Consider the following 22,841-nt stretch of genomic DNA (forward strand, 5'->3'; position numbering starts at 1 on the left):
TCAGTCCATCAGCCACTTCAGGTTTGCTGGCTCCAGGTTTTCCTAGGCTCTGTCCCATGAATAGTGGGCCATTCTGCGCCTCATTTCAATAGCCTTCTTCATTATAGGACTTTACTTTTAGGGGAGATATTTTGAGACAGTGTAATAGAGGTATTAACTTCTCCTTCTGCAGTATTCCTGTCAGTGTCTGTACAAACATCATAGGGAATATTAACTTTAAGTAGGTCTACTTGCAGATGAGGAAAGTAGCAATTTACTTGCAAGTAATTGCCTTCATACAAATATGCCCTTGCTACATGTAGACAACATTGCTATTATGTGCACGAAATTATAGGAGGAGGGGTCATATTTTGAAAATACACATTTTATAACAATCTTTGTTTTTATAGTACTGTTTTCTCAAGTGCCTGTTCCTGTTCATAAACCCAACAGAAAGACAGAGGAATAGATGTTTTTACTTTCTTATTTGGAGATGTGACCAGAGATCATAGTATTTTAAAAAATATTATAATTTATTTGATTTTTATACCACTGTCCCAGTAAGCCGGTTCAGGGCAGAATACAACACTATAGTTAACATATACAATTTATTTAAACAGTAATTAGGAATTTAATTTTTTTAATTCGATTAAAACAAATTAAACAACAACCTGGATAAAAGACCAGCATCAACAGCCTTGGTTTAAATGGTGTACAATCTATGTATGGCAGACCATGGAAATTTTTTGTTAATCCCAGAGTGTAGTAATGGGCAAATGTTTTTTTGCCTTCAGGGAGGGCTGTATGCAAATATAATAAATAATAAATAAATGATCACAATAGGCAATCATTGCTGAAGACGTGGTATTGGAATGTACCAGATACATATAGCCCTTCTTTCATACTTCACCCAGCTGTTTTCACGCCATGTTCTTTTCCCACCAGAGAAACCCACATTTTCCAAATGAAAGTGAGTCAAGGACATTCAATGCTGCTTAAATACTACACAAGGCCCCCTATAAAGATAAAGAAAACACTCCAGTGACTCAGGGATCAAGGAACCGGGGAGTGGGGGGAAAAGATGAAACAGTCACAGCTATGGAAAAATATTAGTGCAGAGGGAGTCCCCCTGACTGATGGCATAGCACCAGTGAGGTCACCATGCCATCAGCTTGCCATCATAGCCTGCTGACATAAATCTAATCTTGATTCTATTTAGGCCCACAATAAAATTCCAATTCCTATGTAGTTTCAATTCCTACGCTATCAACCCTAATCTACCAGTAGGCTCCAGTCTTCAATGTCTTCCAATCGATCTTCTAACTCTATCCTCCTTCTCAACCTATTGCTGTTCTCTTCGTAATCCAGTTCCTATCTATCTGTTCATCTTCTAACGTCTCCTCTTCAGTCCTCTATTTCTGTCTCTTCCTTCCTATTAACTTACACTTATTCTTTCCAATATTTTCTATGCCCAACTCATTCTTCTCTGTTCACTTCCTCTTATTCTCTCACCACTATTCTAAAACCCACAGTCTCCTCCTCCCTAACTAATCTTCTCTGCTTTCCCCCCACCCCAACTAAATTATTTTAATAATGCAATATAATTTCCCTTTACCAATATAATTGAGCCATTGCTTCCATCTAAAGGGAAACTCCCCATAATCTCTAAAGGCATCTCAGGGATTGGTGTCTCTCAATTTCAGCAGTGGAAGACAGTTAATTTCTAAATTTTGGGTAGGTTAAATTATAAATACATTCTCCTCTTTATCCACAGCAGCAGGATTATAATGCCTCTGCAGGGGATGATTCTCTGTTCTTATTTTATTGTTTATGTAGCTAAGGCAGATGTTATGCTCATCTTATTCTTTAGGTGGTGTAGTGGCCATGTCTTCCGCTTTGTCACTCTTAGTCTGGGAGCAATGGCGGTCTGCCCATTGTTGCTTGTGAAGAGAGCAGCCTGATCCAGCAGTTCAAAAGATGGCGGTCAAATTTGTCTGTTTGCCAGTGTTCTTCCTCGGATCTTCCAGTCGCACCTGCCAGACTTGTGTGGCTTCCAGCTCACTCCATATAGTGAGCTAGGAGGAAGTCCAGGGTGGATAGGTCCGCAGTGGCAATTTGGGTCTCAACTGACAAGCAAAGCTCCATAACCAATCACCAACCCTTATATATGGAGCTCCCCCCCCCCGAACTGACAGGGATCTCTTCTCTGTTGATGTTCTTGCTGTCCCTGGGGTCCTTTCTGCTGCTATTGGTGATTTCTTCCAGGCCGACCAGCCACCTCTTCATATTGGTTTGGCCAGCTGACCCACCCAGTTTGCTTCAGTCCCTGGTTCATAAGAGCAGCCAGGACAATAGTTCCAATGGTCAGCATCTTCCCCCCCCATGTTCTTGGCTTGGTGGCTCTGCATTAGGATGCAGGCAAGGTGTTGGGGGCTAATGGCTGGTGATGCTGTGTAACACATATGGGGGTGCTTCAGTAGCCTCCCTACTGCCAGACATCCAGCGAGAGCCAGTTTGGTGTAGTGGTTAGGAGTGCGGACTTCTAACCTGGCATTGCTGGGTTCTATTCTGCACTCCCCCACATGCAGTCATCTGGGTGACCTTGGGCTCACCACAGCACTGAGAAAGCTGTTATGACCAAGCAGGAATATCAGGACTCTCTCAGGCTCACCCACCTCACAGGGTGTCTGTTGTGGGGAGAGGAAAGGGAAGGCGACTGTAAGCTGCTTTGAGCCTCCTTCAGGTAGAGAAAAGCGGCATATAAGAACCAACTTTTCTTCTTCTCTTCTCAATCTTGATACTCACACAGTAATCCACCGCCAGATTCTTTTCAGATCTTGGATTCAGACACAGAGCAGGTCAATGCTGCCTAGCGCTGTTTTGATGTTTCATATTTAATTCAAATGGTGGTGGGTAATAGCTGGCTAGAAACCTCGAGGTTTAAGGGAGCTCACCGCTCCATCTAATTCACTGCCATGTTCCCCCTAAATAATAGAAGAAAGAAATTACTTGCTCAAATGATGTCCATGTCGAACCACGTTGAGGACCCCCAACAGTAAGAGACTGGGATGTTGGAAGCTTATACCGATCATCATGACTGTAGCAAAGAAATTAAAAGACGCTTGCTCCTGGGGAGGAAAGCGTTGGCAAATCTAGACAGCATCCTAAAAAGCAGAGACATCACCCTGCCAACAAAAGTGCGTTTAGTCAAGGCTATGGTATTCCCAGTTGCAATGTATGGCTGCGAAAGTTGGACCATAAGGAAGGCCGAGCGTCAAAGAATTGAGGCTTTTGAACTCTGGTGCTGGAGAAGACTCTTGCGAGTCCCTTGGACGGCAAGGCGAACAAACCGGTCAGTCCTAGAGGAGATCAACCCTGACTGCTCTTTAGAAGGCCAGATCCTGAAGATGAAACTCAAATACTTTGGCCACCTCATGAGAAGGAAGGACTCCCTGGAGAAGAGCCTAATGCTGGGAGCGATCGAGGGCAAAAGAAGAAGGGGACGACAGAGAATGAGGTGGCTGGATGGAGTCACTGAAGCAGTAGGTGCAAACTTAAATGGACTCCGGGGAATGGTAGAGGACAGGAAGGCCTGGAGGATCATTGTCCATGGGGTCGCGATGGGTCGGACACGACTTCGCACATAACAACAACCGATCATCATGATCAGTTTTATTTGTTATTTCTCACTGATTATATATTTGGAAAGAGAATTGTACCCAGTGGCAGATTTAGTTCAGGTCTTTCCCAGCTGGCAGCACCTCTGAAGAAATCCAATACTCACATGGATTATTCAGTAGGCTACAGCCCTGTTTTCTGCATTACCACATTAAGTATCATGATTACGTTAGGTGTCGCTCTGAAGTTTCAAATGTATAAGGATGATATCAAATTCCCGGGTCTCCTGCCACTTTTGCACATCGTGCATCCATCAGTTGTATATCATGTATATCATGCAACTGATATTGCATGTAGCTTGTTTGAGATCTTTCTTTATTCCATGTATCTGATTATTCCATGTGTGTGTCCATTGCACAGCAATAGTTGATGAACAGTTTATTCTTTTGCTTTGTATTTTTTCTCTGTGCCATTATGTTACTAGTTATGACCTTATAAGTACTATACACAATACTATTTTCTTTACTGTTTGAATTTGTAAAGCTGTTTTTATCATGTTTGTCAATTCCCTTGCCTGAGTATATACATGAGGGGGCATATAACATCTTAAAATTAATCAGTTGTGAAAATTGGGGTTTAAAGTGTTTTTTTATCATGGGAGACAGAACTGAAATGAGGATTGGGGGATCTAGGCTGTTTCCAAACTTGTTCCCAAACTTGTCTGTACTTTTGCTGTTCTGCACACTAGTAATGAACAACTCTGGAAACTGAGGGAATTACATTACAGCCCTGGATGCTAAGATGCAGCACACATGAGCAGGAATAGAAAGCAGCACACTGTTGGCATAATATCCCAATTATTTGTCATTCACACCCATCCCTTGTTTCTTGTGAGCCACCCTCACTACTTTTATAGGTTACAAAATAGTGTAAATATATTTTAGGATTTGATGGAGGACTACTCCCTGATTGGACTCAACGATTTGAGAGCTTTTGGTGTCAATGAAGAAAAGAAATTGCATGTGGGAGCTGTGAGCCATTTAACGGCACATTTGCCTGTGTGGGCTTTTTTCTGTGTGAGCAATATTTCACGTGGAAATGTTTCTTGTGTGTATTTATGATAGTGTTTTTTATGTGCACAAATTTCCTGTGGATTTTTTCATGTGTCATTTTGTCTAGTCACCTTGTGGTAGGAATTAGCTTCTCTGAAACCCTAGATATATGCATAGAAAGAACTGTACTGTTGAATGGGATTCTTTCAGCAAATGAATGCTTGTGACATTTTGAAATATAATCAAAAATATCTGTGAACCTCTTTCCTGCTTACAATTCACTGTTTTTTTTCTAAAGAAAATGTGATAAACATTCCTTCAAAGAAGGGCTTTCAAAAAAAGTGCTGCTTTTGAAGCCTTAGCAAAATACAGGACATTTAGCCAAGATGGTTACATTTAAGGTTGCTAGGTATTCTCTTGTTCAAAAGAACACATGCTGTGCAACTGACCATTATGCTGTGCCATTTGTCTTACCCAGAGAATTGTACTTTGACAATTCTAGTGACATTAATTTAGGGATCAAGTAAAGACTGGTTAGATGTACCATCACTTAAGTAACCTCAAGAAAGTCCAGGAATAAATTCTGTTTTATTTGCAAATACATATTTCTACTTAAACCCTTCTTTGTTGTTTCCATTTATGGTGCCTAGATTGGCTAACACAATAATACCTTATGGATATTCGGCATTATATTTTACAAAAGACCCTCAGCTTCCCTCTATGTTAACCTTAAAGAAAGTCCTCACAAAATCAAAAATCAGTGGTGCATCACAGTCTTGTTACCCAAATGTCTTACACATGCATTACTATAACACTGGAGTAACCCCCTTGCATGTCAGGGCTAAAATTATATTCATGGTCCACTGCCTATAGATACCAGGGTCCAGAATTTGAAGTAACACCTCACTGTGAGAATGGAAAGATTCCACACCGCCCCCCCCAAAAAAAAAAAAACGTGGAGGATTGAATCAGAGTTTAAATCTTAGTTTGGAAAAAATATTGTTAAGAAAAGAAGGAGGCTTATGGTGTTGTGTATTTAATGTGTGTGTATAAATCCTAACATCTAAACCGGAATGGTTTAAGGATTCATGGGGCCCATAGCACCGGAGCCAGTTTAAAGATTCGCAGGACCCCAGCAGAGTACGATTGCAGCAGGAGCAGCCAGAGTGGGGGCAGAGAGACTGCAGTCCTGATCCACGGGGGGGGGGCACCTTGTGGGGACCCTGGAAGTGTGGGATAAACCGGTCCTGTATCTAAAAGGAATAAAGAATAAAGAAGGGTTCTAAAATAAAACATACAAGATAATGAAGACTGGAGGGTCTGGCTGGAAAGGAAGTGTAGGAAGAGGCAAAGCAGTGCTGCGTGCTGGGCAGTCCCTGGCAGTAATGAAAAAGATGAGGAAGAAAAACAGAACAGAGACTGAGACTAGCTCTAAATCTCTGGGGACTTTTCTGTGATGAGGAATAGGGTAGAAGATGTATGGTCTAAAAAAAACTGCTGCAAAATACAGCGAGTTTCAGAAATATATATGGGAAAACCTGGAACTTCTGGACTGGAATTGGATTGGTGTCCAAAAGTTTGAACTTTCTTAGTCCATTTGTATTTAACTGCTAGGTGGGAAATTAGCAAACTAGCCCACATGAAGAAAGAAAGAAAGAAAAAACAGGGTGTAAGTGGTCAGAATGAACTGGTGTTTTTCTAGACTGGAAGGTGGACAAAATACTGGGAGTGTACTGATAGCTTTGTCTGGGGGAAATTATGGGTTTCAGTTAAGGGTGATTGCATGTATCGGGGCTGGTTATCCCATTCAAGTCATTTCTTTTACATAGACCCATTTAGGCTGCTTCCCCTTTGTTATATTGGAAGTACCTTCAAGTTATATGGAATTCCTTAACTCTGCTTGGATTTATTATATGTCATATCATGAACTTTGGGAGGTCCTGAAGTCAGAAATAGACATTGGGCCAAATCTGAGGGTTCCCTTGCATCACATCAACTTCCAGACTTAAGTAAGATTTATAAAAATGGAAAAGATGTTGTCCACTAGTGCCTTAACATCTAACTAATAGCCCCATGTGGCCTCTATCTGTGGATATCTAAATCTGCAGATTGAGGCCACATCAACACTAAACAGGTTTTCCTGCAATATTGAAGAACTCAGGTTTGCAGAAAAAATCTGATATCTGTCAGAATCCCCAAGGATTCTGTCATGTTTTGCAATGTATGGCTGTCCACTGTGTAACCATTTTGAAATGTATTCTTTTGCCTTTGAACCTCCCTGCTGCAGTTAGTATCGCTTGTAGAATTAGGTGCTAGGTCTCAAGGTCGTTTTCCTGAATGCTATCATGTCTGGCTGAGTTCCGGGCTAGGCACCTATGATGGAGGGGGGGGGGTGTTGTGTCTGGCAGGCCTGTGAATCCTAACGGGCCTGGAAAAGGCGGGAAATCTTTGGGGAATAAGATCTGGTGTCTGACCTGTGTTATTCAGATTTGGTTTTGTAAGTCCTGAAAGAGCTGCTTTGAATAAACCTTCATCTTTTCACAAGTGAAGTTTTATTTCAGGTCTGTCATCCTGACAATATCTTTGTAAAAAACATCACGTGGTTCCACCAGCCCAGGCAGCAGCAGTGGTGAAGCTCAAGATCTGCTGTGCCAGAGGCGCAGAACTATGCTGTGCTCAGCAGTAGATGCAGTGGAACCTGGTGGCTGCAGCAGAGCCTGCAAGCTGTGGTGGGCCAGGCAGTAGCTGTTCTGGAGTTCAGGAACTATGGCAGCCTTTCTCCTTTTTTACTCTTGAGATACCCCAGAAACTTTCTTTAGGCTTCAAGAAGCCCCAGAAGTGGCATGATTATGCAGAATATGGTTGGGAAGCATAGCTGTGTACATGTCCACCTGGGACTCCTTCCCTTCCCACCCCTCCAGGCCGTTCATTGGCAATTGGGGGGGGGGCAGGTCAACATGGCCACATATGGTCATATCACCCAATAAATGTTTAACAGATTTTTAAAAATATTTTTAAAATTAATCAACTCCGACTTATTTGAGAAACCCTTCCAGGGCCATCAAAAAGCCCCAGGATTTCATGAAACCCTAGCTGACAAAGCCTGAACTATGGCATACCTGGAACTGATTTGAAACTATGGCATGGCTGCACTAGAGCCTGGGAGTAGTAGTGGATCAAGGACGAGTAGGGCAGAATGGGAGTGAGGTTTCCTCCCCCCATTCCCTTGGACCTCTTTGCCGCTTTCAGTATCTTCAATCATAGTTTGAATGGCCTATGTGGGCCGAGTCTTGCAGGCACTACTTTGTACTGCCTACCCTGGAGGGTAGATTTCAGAAGGTGGTGTTGGGCACTGCTGCTCAGCCCCTTGCTCCTGGGCTTTTGCAGTCCCACAACACCCCATCTTGCCCACATGCTTTTCATCATCATCTACATGAAACAGCTAGGTGAGCTTATTTTGAGATTGGTCCGGATTATCACCAATATGTTGTTCCCTTAAAATAACAGTTCTGTAATTTGGGTATGCTTATGGATCAAGACCTACTGCTGAATAAGCAGGTATCAACTGTGATGAGGAGTGCCCTTTACCAGTTTCTACTGATTAGTCAGCTCCAGTTTTGGAATTCTGGCCACTGTAATGCGTGACCTAGTTACATCTAGATTAGATTGCAATGTATGTATAGCTTAGTTTTAGTTGTTTTAATGATGTGCTTTTTTTAGTTTTTAAAACAAAACATTTTTTGTCTGTTTAGCTGCATTAGTGACCTGATCAGGCAGAAAATTGTATACATTTTGTAATTAAGTATCAATAGTGGTATCTGCCGGAGTTGTAATCATTGTTTTCCAGCAATTGCAATTAGCAATCGAGTATTGGCAAATAGTGATAATCAGAGCACTAGCAAGGACATACACTGTCTGGGCAGATAAGTAATACAGGAGTCCAGGAAAAATGAAGGTATTGGGAAAGACCTATGATTTCTTTGCAAATAAATTATCAGTTTTTCCCCAGAGACCAATATTTGTGTGTGTAATATGAGATGGATTCCATGGAGCAACATTTCAGGCAGAGGGGGTTGAATAAGAAAGTTGCTTTTTACAACCACACCTGAGCAGGCAGATATGCACCTTATTTTATCATGTCTGTTTTCCACAGTTGCCAGACAGTTGTTGCTTTAGCTTTTCAGACATTTTGCTACTTTTTTTCATTTCATTTTACAGTGCAAAGATAGTTCTGCTATAGGACCACTGGTGGTAATGATTGCGCTTTTTAATATATATTTGTTGTAATTTTATACATGAGCTCATGATTTAATAGGTTTCTGTTTTCTGAATTGAATTTTCAACATCCTAATTATTCAAATGCACATAATAAGTATTTCCAGGAGATGCATGGTCTTCCTGTTGTTCCTTGTTATTAGGGTACATGGCATAAGCAGAGTTGCATAAGCAACAGCTGAAGCATCTGCTTCTTTCCTCCACCCCCCACCAGTATCGCTACTACCTGCTCCTTCTGTGATAACCTCATTCAAGTCTCTCCTGGTTTCCCTTGCTTCCTTTTGGGAACTTGCCATTATAACTGTCCAATATTTTCCATGAATGAGTTTGTCCCAGGTTCAGACAAAGAGTGCTATTTCAACCTTTTCCAAAGGGAATACTGGTTTTCTAAAAAGAGAAGTATACTTTCAAATAGCATAGAAGTTTCACAACATTCAGTTTAAAATTGGGTGCACCACATTAGAATCTAATAAAACCAGCCATACTGTCTGCAGCGGTCATTTCTTGGTAGGCCTCAGGTATGTGTAAAATACATTCCTGTTACGTATAAAGGGCTTCTGCATCTGCACACACAGCGAAGGGAACCTGGCTGTTTAGGAGCAGCCTCTCACACCTCACTGGGCTCTGACCAGCCCCTGCGTATAAGCAGAAGCAATTCCATACTTTTGCAGATCCAGGCAAAGGGAGCCATTACAGTGTAGTGTTTAGTGCCCTACTTGGATCTTGAATCCCCTGTGTGCCATGGAAACTCACTGGGTGGACAATTCACTCTCTCTCAGCCTTACAACTCTACAGGGTTGTTATGAGGATAAAATGAGGAAGGAAGAACTGATGTGAGCTGCTTTTGAGTCCCCATTCTGCAGAAAAGCAAGATATAAATATCCAAAACAAATAAATATGTTCAGATTTCCACACAAGTTTCCTGAGTAACCTTACCTTATTAAAACTTTCCCGTTCTGAGTGACAGAATGGATGCTTGTTAATGAGTATATGAATCAGTACTGCATTTCTTACTGCTTGATGGTTACATTTTAAAAAACAAATAAACCTAAATCATATACATCTAATCCGAGGCTTAGAAATCCTGTCTTACTCTCTTGAAGGTAAATATGCAGAAGATATATTTGGTGAGCTTTTCAACGAGGCGCATAGTTTTTCCTTCAGAGTAAATTCCTTACAAGAACGTGTGGACCGCTTGTCTGTCAGTGTTACACAACTTGATCCAAAGGAAGAAGAACGTAAGTTACTACATGTTTTTTGCTCCTTAGCAGGCAGTCAGGAGGCCCAGCCTAGAAGGCCGGGAGGCCCTCGTTAGCAAGGCCAGCCTAGCAGGCCAACAGGCCCTTGTTAGCAAGGCCTTCACCACGATCCTTTGCCCAGGGCCCTCTCCCCTTACCTGCTGCTGGCTCCAGACACTGTGGCGCGTCTGAGAGCAAAGAGGCTAGAGTCCAGGGACAGAGGGCGGGAGCTGCAGGGGCAGGGTCAATCAGGGCAAATCTGGCTGCACCCTGCTTGGCCCCATTCTAACTTGGACTGCCGGACACGTCCCACCCCCTAGGCTGTTTCATAAATATATAGAGGAACAACAATGGATAAGGATTAAGGATGAAATCCCAGTCTCCTGTTTTGCTCATATTGACAAAGCTAGAACAGTGGGTATTTTCAAAGAATTAGCAGCAAGCAAGAATTAGCAAATTGTTCCTGCACACATTTGTCCTCCTGCGCCCCCCCCCCCCCCATGGCCATTTTGCTTGTTTCCCACTCAGTCTCCAAAGAGAGAGAATAAGGGAAAATCCCTGCTGGGTGGTGAGGGGGGGAGGGGGCATTCTTGAGGCAGCACACACCACATCCATATGACACTGCCCATCTAACTTTTAATGTACTTTTCAGTTTCATTACAGGATATAACAATGAGGAAAGCTTTCAGAAGTTCCACGACTCAAGATCAGCAGCTGTTTGACCGTAAGAGTCTTCCAATTCCACTGCAAGAGACTTACGATACATGTGAACAGCCTCCTCCACTCAACATACTTACACCTTACAGGTAAGTGTGAAAGAATACATGAAGTATTTTGAAAAACTTGCTCATAAGGATTAACAGATCTATGAGTATTTCTTTATCTCCCACCTTTCTTGCTCAAGGCAGAATACAGACTAAAAAATTTATGTATTCATATAGCATAAAGACATCCAGTGAACAATGAAATTGGACTAGTATTACAGAATTACTAAAAGTGAACCACAACAGCCTAGATATGGTACATTGGAATTATGTAGATAGAAGTGCACTAAAAGTAAGACGATACCTATAATTATTGCAGAGGAGTACAACCTTGTTCTATTATAAAGGTGTCCACCTGGATTGTCTAGTACAGCTCTGATCCCTTTCTAAAAGTAGCTTTAAGTAATGTAAGTTCAGAACTGGATTCACACTCAGGAGTGACAGAATCATATCCTTCTGACTTAACTATTATGGATTTTGTTTCCAGTGGTTAAATAGTTATTCTAAGATTATATTTGTTTAAACATTCAAGCTAGCTGCCTTGTGGTAGCTTCCATTCTTTGTTAAGAAACTCATTTTAAGTGTGTAATTGTCTGGTTCACTGCAGCAAACTGTTCTTTTGCTAGTGGCTGGTCTTGGTTCCTAGGATTTAAGTAAGGAAAAAGAATATCTTTTTTGGGTGTGCAATCTCTTCTTTAGCTTTGTTCTTTTAGCTCCAGAAATAAAAACTTAATCCAAACTACAAAGGGAATTCCATCCTTTCCAATTTTTTATTTATGCTTCGATGCAGCCCAGATCTGAGGCCTAGAATAATTGCAGAAAAAGTATCTTTGAGAATACACAGAGTGCATTTTCCTCACTACAATTGTAATCTATCACTTCATGATAGATGGTGTGGTTCAAAACAGACCTATTCCTGTCTCTCTCACTGACATGCCATACAATTAAGGGGTACAAATATTTACCTTCCAACCACGCCCATCTGTTGTGCTGCAGCTTTTCACAGTTCTCCATTCTTCCCCACCCTGTAGCTTTATTTGTACCAGGCATGGCTGCTTAGTGAAGGAATTCCAATGGCATATTGCTTTTACTGTTGCATAGTAATCCTTATGCCAATATACAGTGGTAGGTAGTAGCCCTCATTTTTTTTCCAGGACCACAGAATAACCATGGTCCTACCTTGGATAAAAGGTAAAGGTATCCCCCGTGCAAACACTGGGTCATGTCTGACCCTTGGGGTGACGCCCTCCAGCGTTTTCATGGCAGACTCAATACGGTGTGGTTTGCCAGTGCCTTCCCAAGTCATTACCGTTTACCCCCCAGCAAGCTGGGTATTCACTTTACTGATGGAAGGCTGAGTCAACCTTGAGCCAGCTGCTGGGATTGAACTCCCAACCTCATGGGCAGACAGCTTCAGACAGCATTTCTGCTGCCTTACCACTCTGCACCACAAGAGGCTCTGCACAGGGGATACCTTTACCTTTACTTATTAAGTTATGTATATTAAACGATGATCATCATGGCTATGCTGTCATTTAGAAAATGTATGGAGCAACTTCTTGGTCTATTGCTTCCTTTGCTATTAGAAAAATCCCTGCCTGTAATTTGGAGGTGCAAGACATACAATATGTTTGCTGCTGTATACTTGCCTAGAAAACTAGTAAAATGTTGATAAGATACTACTTGTATTTAGTCACCTATTTTTAAAAAAATTTTTAACCTTAGAGATGATGGAAAAGAGGGCTTGAAGTTTTACACCAATCCTTCATATTTCTTTGATCTTTGGAAAGAAAAGATGTTGCAAGATACAGAAGATAAACGAAAAGAAAAAAGGAAGCAGAAGGTATTACACTCCTTGACCGTGAGTTATTTATGCCTTTATGTCCTAAAACATGAGTTAGAAAGTTTGTACACTTAATAGAGTAAATTTGAGATTTTTTCCATCCTGCAACTGTACATTTTAAACAATAAACTACTTCTTAGATTTAAGAAGCTGCCTTTTACTAACCTATTTCTGCCAATCCTGACTGGCAACCATGCTTCAGAGTCTCAAGAAGTGGCCCTTCCCAGCCCCCAAGATGATTTCTTACTTTGCAGGGCATAGCAGGAGATGGAAGAGATAAGACTCTGCTACCTATGGCCTTTGTAGAAGGCCTTTTTTCATTATGATAAGCTACCATAATAATCACAGAACACTATAAGCCTGTATTTGTGTGTGTTATGAAATTGTACTGCGAAACACTGTGCTCTGTTCTAAATTATACTTGTGCTGTAATTTAAGAGTTTTGTCTTGTGGTATGGCAGACGCCTCTGTAGTTTTCTGAAAAGAACTGATTCACTTGTCAGCTTGTCTTTGTGTTCTGTTTTAGCAGAAGAATTTAGATCGTCCTCATGAACCGGAAAAAGTGCCGCGGGCTCCCCATGACAGACGGAGAGAGTGGCAGAAGCTAGCCCAGGGTCCAGAACTTGCTGAAGATGATGCGAGTCTCTTACATAAGCACATTGAAGTTGCTAATGGCCCTGCGTCACATTTTGAGACAAGGTTTCTGAAAGTGTTCTTCTTTTTTTGCTTTGTATTTTTTTTTTTTTAGCCGATCATTGTACATATGTGGGATAGCCTAAAGGTTCTGTTTTGATATCACAGTTATAAAAACACAATAATGAGTCATTTTTTAGAAAAGATTTAAAAGTTTTGCTCTCTGTTTAAAACACAATTTTAGGCTGACCTCTAAATTGTCTTATCCCACAGACAGAATATTAAAAGAGCATTGCCACGTACCAAACCCAATTCTTCAGCTCTTCATAACCAGATATTTTTCTTCATACATCTTCTCTGATTCAGTCTATGGCTTTTCAAACTGCACTTTCACCAAACCCTCCCCTGGTGCTCTTTTGGGTGAACCTCTCCCAAGGGGTTGCTCCTTGCCTACCTTCTCACACCACCTGCTGCATCTGTAATTCCTCTTCTGTTGACCAACTCCTTGATCTCTTTAGTATTTATTCCTTTGTCATTCTTTTGCCATTGCTCTTTCAGAACTGCAGAATCCTCCTTGCATTGTATTTGGCATTGAACCTATCATAATGTACTTATTGTTATTCTTTTCTGTTAGCAAAGCTTAACAAAACAATATGCAAAAATACTGCTGACCATTTCATACTACAACTATTTCTCTTACTCTGTACATATTGAAACAACACAATGACTTTTGCCTAATTTCTTTGAGATGCCTAAGGAATGAAATGAGAGAGAAAGAAATATAGTTAACATGACCTGGGATTTGATATGAGATTTGTTTTTATTCAGACCTCAGGCATATGTGGAGCACATGGATGGACCTTATTCCCTTTCTGCATTGCCATACAGCCAGATGACAGAACTACTGAATAGGGCAGAGGAACGTGTATTAGTAAGACCGCATGAACCACCTCCACCCCCACCTATGCACGGAGGTGGAGATGTGAAACCAATTCCACCATGTGTCAGGTAAGAAACATTCAAATCAGCAATGCATGAGATTTTTACTGTAAATATATATGCAGAAAGAAAAAGATTCTCAACATGGGCTTTCGTTTTAGAAACATAAGAAACATACCAGCATCAGGAATGCCTCAAATGCATGTTTACCAGGGATTTTGATGTATTATTTTTTTGGCTTCAAACTTTCAAGATCATATGTGTTTCAAGAGTGCTTTTGTTTGAATAGTTCAAATGCCCTGCTTGGGTCTACAGAATTATTTGTATTAGCATTTTTAACAATCCTGGACTTTAAGAAATACTAGAACATTTGTTGGACAAGATGCAAATTCCAGTGCATAGTTCCCAGCTATATTTGTTCAGCACATATAGAGATCATTTGTGTCCCATTTCTAAAGATCTACTTATTCTGTATTTTAAAGGAATGGTCAGCATGGTTTTATCCCCAGAGTTGCTCCTTTTCAGATCTCTGTGAAAGCTTGGCCACATGACAGAAGTTGTTTCTGTGTAATTTTAAAAGGTGAAAGTTTATATAATGCCAATGCAGTTGTCAGCTTGTTTAGAAATGTGAGAGCTTGCAGGAGAATGGCTGAAGTATTACTGTCTATTTTTGCACTGACATTCTAGTACTGGTACTTAAAATGTAAATTAATACTATATATACATGACTGCTGGCTCATCTTCACCCTTCTGGTTGTAACCCCTTGCAATGTCTTTTATTTTAGCTCCACCTCAGGTTTGATTGAAAACCGTCCTCAGTCACCTGCTACGGGCAGAACACCAGTGTTTGTGAGTCCGACGCCGCCGCCGCCGCCTCCACCCCTTCCATCTGCTTTGTCTACTTCTTCATTAAGATCTGCAATGACTTCCACTCCTCCCCCTCCGGTGCCACCGCCTCCCCCTCCTCCAACAGCTGCTTTGCAAGCTCCAGCTGTACCGCCACCTCCAGCTCCTCTCCAGATTGCTCCTGGAGTTTTGCACCCTGCTCCTCCTCCAATTGCACCTCCTTTAGCACAACCCTCTCCTCCAGTCACTAGAGCTGCCCAAGTGTGTGAAACCATTCTAGTTCCACAAGGTGAAATGCAAGGACTTCCACCACCGCCACCACCACCTCCACTGCCACCTCCTGGAATTCGGCCCTCGTCACCAGTCACAGCCCTCTCTCACCCTCCCACCACCATTGTCCCTGGCCCTCATGTCCCAATAATGCCTCCCTCCCCACCGTCCCAAGTCACTCCCGCTTCTGAATCCAAACGCCACCCATCAACACTACCTGTCATCAGTGATGCAAGAAGCGTCCTTCTGGAAGCAATACGAAAAGGTATCAGTTATCTGTGTATTGATTAGCAGTATTCTTCATCTGATGCAGTTATTCTTTTGCCAGGTTTAAATATTTCTGGCAAGGGTATTTCAGACATTTCACTGAGCTGTACTCTGTGAAACAAGCAGACTGTCAATCAGCTTAGCTTCTTGTCCACTGATAGAGCTCAGAATTTAAATAACTCAATAAAAATGTTAGCTAGAGGCAAAACAATTTGGCGTGCGGTTATATGTCAGTGAGATTATATTTCAGTATATATATTCCTAAACACCTCAATACCACCATTGACTCTCATGATCAACTTGTCATACATGAAGTAGTTGTCTTCAGGCTTTCTTCATACTAATCTTCATGCAAATAACCTGAATAATCAGCCCCAAGATCCCAATGTCTATGGATATGTCGAAACCTGGAAGTTGAGGATCTCACCCTCTGTGCCTTAACATTTCCACTGTTAGATGAGCCAAGGAAGAAGCTTATTTTAAGATTAAAAATCTGGATGCACTCACAATGTCTGAGCAGGAGAGACTGATATTTTTATTGTCTGATACTGATCCATATATTTCCAACAGATTAGGTCTTTATGCCCTTACTGCCAGGAAAATTAGAGCCATAATGCCCATGGGAAAAATGGTATCCTAAGACTTTTAAACCCTAAATATTGTAACTAAATTGCTAATGGAATTTTATCTATTATCTTTTAAACTGAATTATATGTATACTAGTAAAAAAGCCCATTGTATCCCAAATACAATGGGCGCTAGGAGGGGGGGTAGAGCGAGGGACTGGCGAGGGCAGGGAGAGGAAAGGTAGCTTACCGGAGAGAGGGCTGCAGCGACGGCGGGCAACTCGTTGGCGGTGTCTTCTGGGCGGCGGCCATCTTCTTGTGGCGGTGGTGTGTTCCTCGAGGCCGGGGGCTCCCTGGCCGGTGGCTTGACGCGGCGAGAGGTGCTTCGCGCCTCTCACCGCATCAAGCCGCCAGGCAGGGAGCCTCCGTGCGGCGTCCATCTTCTCATGGGGGCTCCGTTTTTGTGTTGCTTCAAGGCGCCGCGTCAAGGCGCCGGCCAGGGAGCCCCCGGGTGGCGGCGATCTTCTGGGGGCGATCTTCTAGTGCGGCTGCCGGGGGCTCCCTGGGCGGCAGCCTGACGCAGTGAGAGGCGCTTTGCGGCTCTCGCCGCGTCAAGCCGCCTGGCAGGGAGCCCCCTGCAGCCGCGCTCCGCGCGACTGCCGGGGGCTCCCTCGGGTGGCGGCCTCGGGGGCTCCCTCGGGTGGCGGCTCGCAGTTGCTGGGGCTAGGAATCAGTTGCTGGGGCTAGGAATCAGTTGCTGGGGCTAGGAATCAGAGGGACCAATTGGCAGGCACAAAGCGCCTGCCGATTGGTCCCTCCGATTGTCTGTCCTGAGGAAGGTTCCAATCCGGACCCTTTCTCATCACGGACACATCCCGCCTTAGAGCCGCTTAACCATTTATTTAGTCCGTGGCGCCCGCGGCGCCACGGGCGGTTTAAAGATTATATGTATATATTATACATACAATAATAACATATAATAATAATATAATAATATATATATATATATATATATATATATATATATATATATATATATATATATATATATATATATATATATATATATATATATATATATATATATATATATATATATATATATATATATATATATATATTTATTTATTTATTTATTTCATTGTGAAGGCCTTTGGCCAATACAATAAAATCTACTACTACTACTAAAAATCAGTTAGTTGAGGATAGTGTTTAATTACTTTTTGAACATGGGTTGTGCAAGCTAATATAGCTTGTTATGACAATCTTTTGACACTACCTACTCAAAATAATTGGCCATTAAATTCCTGTATAACCTGTGATCAATATACGTTAAAGACCACCTTCTTCCAAATAAACCTACCTGAACAATGTGGCCATGTTCATAGGCCCTGCTTCAGTTGGCCTCACCATTTGAAACTAGACAGTGCCTTCTCAGTCATGGCACCAGTCTTTGGAACTCACTCCTCTAAGAGATTCATCTCCTGTTTTTGGCTTGCAAGTAAAGATTTTCATCTGCCATACCCCCAATAATGATTATGGCCCTCCTTCTAGTGTTGTTTATGTGTTTTTCAATGAGTTATTTTATAATTATTGTTTAATCGGTTTAATGTTTCTTATATTCACTGTCTTGTGGATCCAGGCAGCATACCATTTTTAAAATAAATAAATGAACAGTAAAGAGGGATTGATAGTCAATGCATTTTTTTCCTATGATGCATTGCTATATTGTTGGATTTAGGAGTCAAATAAAGGGTAATAAAAAGGCCAGAAGGGTGGTTGTAATATATAGTCATGAAAAAAATATTTCTCTAATGATATGCTTCATGTATAGAAAAAATCATTTACAATAAAAGTGTTTGAGTACCCATTTCAATAAGCAGATGTATTAGTGACTCCTACTTATATAGACAGGTATCACAGTTTTAAAAAACTATTTTAAGAGGAAAAACAAAATAATTCCATGTACTTGCTTAGTACTACAGTTTTTCTCCATTTAACAGCATCAGTCTGTATGCAGCCACTGGAAAAGACTAAGAATTAGTAATGGATGAAATCCCCTTTGTCTCCAGTCACCAATGGTTTGCTAATTGCAAACAGTGAATGCTGGGGGGGGGGGGGGGTTGTTTTATACCCGCAGTCCTGAGTTTGCTTATGCCTTTGTAGTCAACCCATTTAAGTGCATGTACCCACATTCTTCTTCTTTGTTTGAATTAATGTATTTTAAAAACTTTTAAATAATCACATTATCATTCCTGCATAGTAGTAATGCATAGATGAATATTTAGATGAATATTTTTGGCAGGAAAATATTTTATATAATTTATTTTTATGTGTTTTTTCCTACCCAGAAAGAGACAATTTAATAATTGAATATTATTGAATAATTGAAATAATTGAATAATTGAAAATAATTTAATAATTGAATATTATGAGTTTGGGCATATTTATGTATTCAACCCATTATTTTCAGACTTCAACTTTTAAAAAGTGTTTTCTATAGGTTGGCTCTCAAAATGACTCTGCATGTAGGGTAGCTCTTCCTTCTGTTCCTCTTCTTGCGGCAGTGCGATGTGGTCCCCGAAAGGCAGTTTGTGTGGTGTGGTTTTGAGTGGAAGGGTGTACAGAGGAACAGCTTGGGATGCTGTAAGACTGTCTGAAAAAGACTGATCCACTATGAAGGTGAATTTGGATTCAGCCTCAAGATATGGCCTCCTTCCTTAAATGTGTATGCTGTGTATAAAACCAATTTATAGCGGACAGTTACTTATACCATGCGTACTATAAAAATCCACAGGAGTACTTGCGCTTTTTGAAGTAATTGAAGAGCCAAATTATGTGTAACATCCCCAGATCCAATCCATGGATGCCACCAGCATTCTAAAGCTTAATGAGACAATTTTGAAATGCTGTCAGAGTCTGAGTCTGGTTGGCCTCACGGTGCGGTGAGATGAGGTGTTCTTTTCCCCACCCCCACTGCATATCCCTTTTCAAGTGCACAGCTGCATGGGACGGACGGGGGGGGAGCACCTCATCCCACCATGCATCTGGCCCTTACGGTATTTGTAAATAATCCCATTAGCATTTAAAATGGCAGCAGTATGCATGGGTTGCATTCAGGGATACTGTTGCGTTTGACCCTGAAGTATTCCCTTATAGTGATCTATAATAAACCAAGCGAATCTATGCTGGCTTGCGTGATACAAAAGGCATGCCCACTACTACTATTTTTCCTTATCCTTTAGGTATTCAGTTACGAAAAGTTGAAGAGCAGCGTGAACAAGAAGCTAAACATGAACGTGTTGAGAATGATGTTGCTACTATATTGTCTCGTCGTATTGCTGTGGAATATAGCGATTCTGAAGATGACTCGGAGTTTGATGAAGTCGATTGGTTGGAATAGACAGGATATGTGCTACAAAACTGAATGCTGATGTCCATTGTGGTGCTTGTTCTTTGAAAATGTTTGGTCATTTCTAGTGTTTTTGTATTTTCTTTATATAATCCATGTTTTTCTACTTTTCAGTTCACAGAATGTTAGCACATCTTTGAAACTAAATGTTTTACAGTGATACAGCTCTTTGAAAGAGCATAATTTGTTCCAGTAGACCACTAAGTATTAAGCATGGGCAGCTGTTGGTAGAATAGCAGATTAAATTTTTTGGCATATCTTTAACTGTGCACTTTGTGAATTTTAAGTTATGAAGGCGATTAAGACTGAATTTCAAGGGCAGCTGTATGTTCTAATGAGCCTTACTACACTGTTAATGATTTAAAAACAGGGAAAAGATGGTATGATCCATTGAGCTCTGCAATTTCCATGGAACCCAAGCAGGAGAAAAACTTGATGGATTGTACCTCAGCTATCATGTTTCTACTATCTGGATAAAATCTGTACCTTACAAGGTACTATAGTTCTAACTTGACCCACTGGAAGAAAAAAAGAAATGAGGGTCTTTGGGGAGTTTTATTGTTGTTTTGATTAAATAATTATGGCCTTATTTGAATGTTTTGAGATTTTTCTCCCTTCTTCCCTGGTACCTATTGTGTGATACTATTTTGCCTGCTTAAGAGTTTGATTTCCATTTACCCACCCTGTGTAACTTATGTAACTGTTAGAAATAACAGTTTGATTTAAATAAATTTTTTGTTTTAAGTGTTCCTGGTTGTTATATTTTTTTTCCAGCAGTTACCTTAAACCTAGAGACATTCAATTTTTTTATTTTTAAGAATTACCTTGGAAACCATATTTGATCCTCATAGCAAAACTCCTTTGTAGTTTCTGTTTCCAGAAATAAATGTGTTTTGGCTTTTTAAAAATTATTTGATAATGCATTTATAAGAAGAGGAGGAGGAGCCGACATTGCTGCCCTGATATGACTGTTCACTAAGAACAGTTTTTATCAGTGCTGTGGCGAGCCCAAGGTCACCCAGCTGGCTGCATGTGGGGGAGCGGGGAATCAAACCCGGCTCAGCAGATTAGATGTCCACGCTCCTAACCACTACACCAAGCTGCATGTGGAGGAGTGGGGAATCAAACCTAGTTCTCCAGATTAGAGGCCACCACTTCTAACCACTGCTGGCTCTATAAATTCCTCTTTGCAGCAAAGGATCTCCTTATGTCATACCTCTATAATGAGGTTGTGGGCCCAGCACAGAAGGAAAGTGCAGTCCTTTGTGTTCTTTCACTATTCATCTTGCAGCTAATGCATTGGTACAAATTGTCTAAGCTTAGCTTATTTCAGGAGCACATTGGGCAACCAAGTTCTCCATATCACCCATGTTTCTGTCAGAGAAAAGTTATTTCCTCTGCCTTGAAGTTAAGTTTTGATATTAGATTGATTTTTTTCCATTTATGCCTACTGTATATCAAGCTATTGCCAAATCACATAGCTTACTCTGCCTAAACATTTCATAATTCTGATCCTTCTTTTCTCCATCTATGCCTTGGTCAGTTCTCTTGTTATGTCAGCTGCTATTGCAGCCTCCTACCTGCTTTTTCTAAGAGCCTCTTGTGGTGCAGAGTGGTAATGCAGCTGTCTGAAGCTCTGCCCATGAGGCTGGGAGTTCGATCCCAGCAGCCAGCTCAAGGTCAACTCAGCCTTCCATCCTTCCGGGGTCAATAAAATGAGTACCCAGCTTGCTGGGGGGTAAATGGTAATGACTGGGAAAGGCACTGGCAAACCACCCCGTATTGAGTCTACCATGAAAACGCTAGAGGGCGTCACCCCAAGGGTCAGACATGACTCGGTGCATACACAGGGGGATACCTTACCTTACCTGCTTTTTCAATCAATAATTCCTCTAATACTTCCTCTTCACTACAGTCATGTTACTAATCTGTCCTTAAAGAATATCTTCTAAACCCTGCTGGCTTAAAATGGTTAAATTGGCATTGCCCATCCCCAAAGATCTCTGAAAAATTAGTTCTATGAAGGAGGGAGAAGGTTAAAAATATATGTAAAAGAGAATTCTCAGCACAGTTCCCAGTACTGTATATTTTAAGTGGTGTTAGATGTACAACATATTGTAGATGTACCCTGTGTCCTTTCAGAGTGGGTTTTCTTCTCAAGCAGCCACTTCAGGCATCATAATGAGGTGGTGCCAACACACTCTTGCAGCTCTGCTTGCTTCCAGCTGACAGAAGAAAGTGGACAATCGCAATGACACAAAAAGAGAAAAAAAGAATCTGTCCAATAGCTTAATCAAATAATAGAAATATAAGAGTCTCCGTTGTCTCTTTATTGTAATTTCCACCGGGACTCAGCCAAAATGGTGTCTAAATGATTTTTCCGTTTTCAATTCAGTATCTTTCATCAGTGGCAGTAATGAGTCCTCCACAAAGTAGTATTAATAAATTCAATGTATTTGATCTCAATGTATTCCATCGTCTTGCTTATCTTTCTTGAAGTATAATTAGGGCGAAAAATGCTCACATGGTATGGAGAGGCTGCCCTTTGGAGAATGAGAGCCAGTGTTTTGTATGTGTGTATGTGTTGGGTGGTTATGCATTTTCACATATTTTCCAGCCTTTTGTCCAGAAATCATGAGTGGCTATATTTGAGGCAACCATTCTGAAGCAGATAGATGAGTAAGCTCAACACATAAATCAATACAAAGTAACGTTGTCCCAGACACACTACCACATATTGTTTTGGAATGTCCAGTCTTCATTCCCCAACGAGCTTCTATTTGGTGGACTTAAATTCCAAAGTCAATTCTAAATCCCTCATCATCAAATTAAAAGGATCCCATTAAACTTGCCAGGGTAGCCGATGCCCTTGGAAGCATGTTCCAAATAAATGACTTATGTTTGTTAGTGCGGGAATGTAGTCTTTTGTTTCCTTAGATTGTGATTGTGTATGCCAATAAAGGTTTTCTGAGTCTACAGAGTAAGGTATTGTTTTATTTGACATCACCAAGTAAGTTAGGATTTTATCAGTGTGTGTAGGAAAGCAGTGGAAGTGACAGCTCCAGAATGAGTTATGCTTCCCACTGTGGGCTGGTGATCTTTATCATGTGGGGCGCTGTTGTTATTTCCTGCTCTCTAC

At 41.2% G+C, this 22,841-nt stretch overlaps 1 protein-coding gene across 6 annotated transcripts in view; it reads left to right on the plus strand.

The window, feature by feature from the left end:
* Positions 1 to 20,451, plus strand: part of WASF1 (WASP family member 1) — a 53,776-nt gene extending 33,325 nt beyond the window's left edge. For 3 of the 6 annotated variants that reach the window (XM_077302165.1, XM_077302157.1, XM_077302148.1), the window contains 7 exons: positions 10,028 to 10,162; positions 10,815 to 10,968; positions 12,652 to 12,787; positions 13,296 to 13,468; positions 14,231 to 14,410; positions 15,127 to 15,722; positions 19,536 to 20,451. In XM_077302165.1, the coding sequence (XP_077158280.1) occupies positions 10,028 to 10,162; positions 10,815 to 10,968; positions 12,652 to 12,787; positions 13,296 to 13,468; positions 14,231 to 14,410; positions 15,127 to 15,722; positions 19,536 to 19,693 (1,532 nt within the window). In that variant the 3' untranslated portion in view covers positions 19,694 to 20,451. The remainder of the gene's footprint in view (positions 1 to 10,027; positions 10,163 to 10,814; positions 10,969 to 12,651; positions 12,788 to 13,295; positions 13,469 to 14,230; positions 14,411 to 15,126; positions 15,723 to 19,535) is intronic. The other 3 variants (XM_077302174.1, XM_077302196.1, XM_077302185.1) reach the window with 3 other exon arrangements.
* Positions 20,452 to 22,841: the final 2,390 nt, after the last annotated feature.

Source organism: Paroedura picta, chromosome 1 (assembly GCF_049243985.1).
Source record: "Paroedura picta isolate Pp20150507F chromosome 1, Ppicta_v3.0, whole genome shotgun sequence".
Lineage (NCBI taxonomy): Eukaryota > Metazoa > Chordata > Lepidosauria > Squamata > Gekkonidae > Paroedura > Paroedura picta.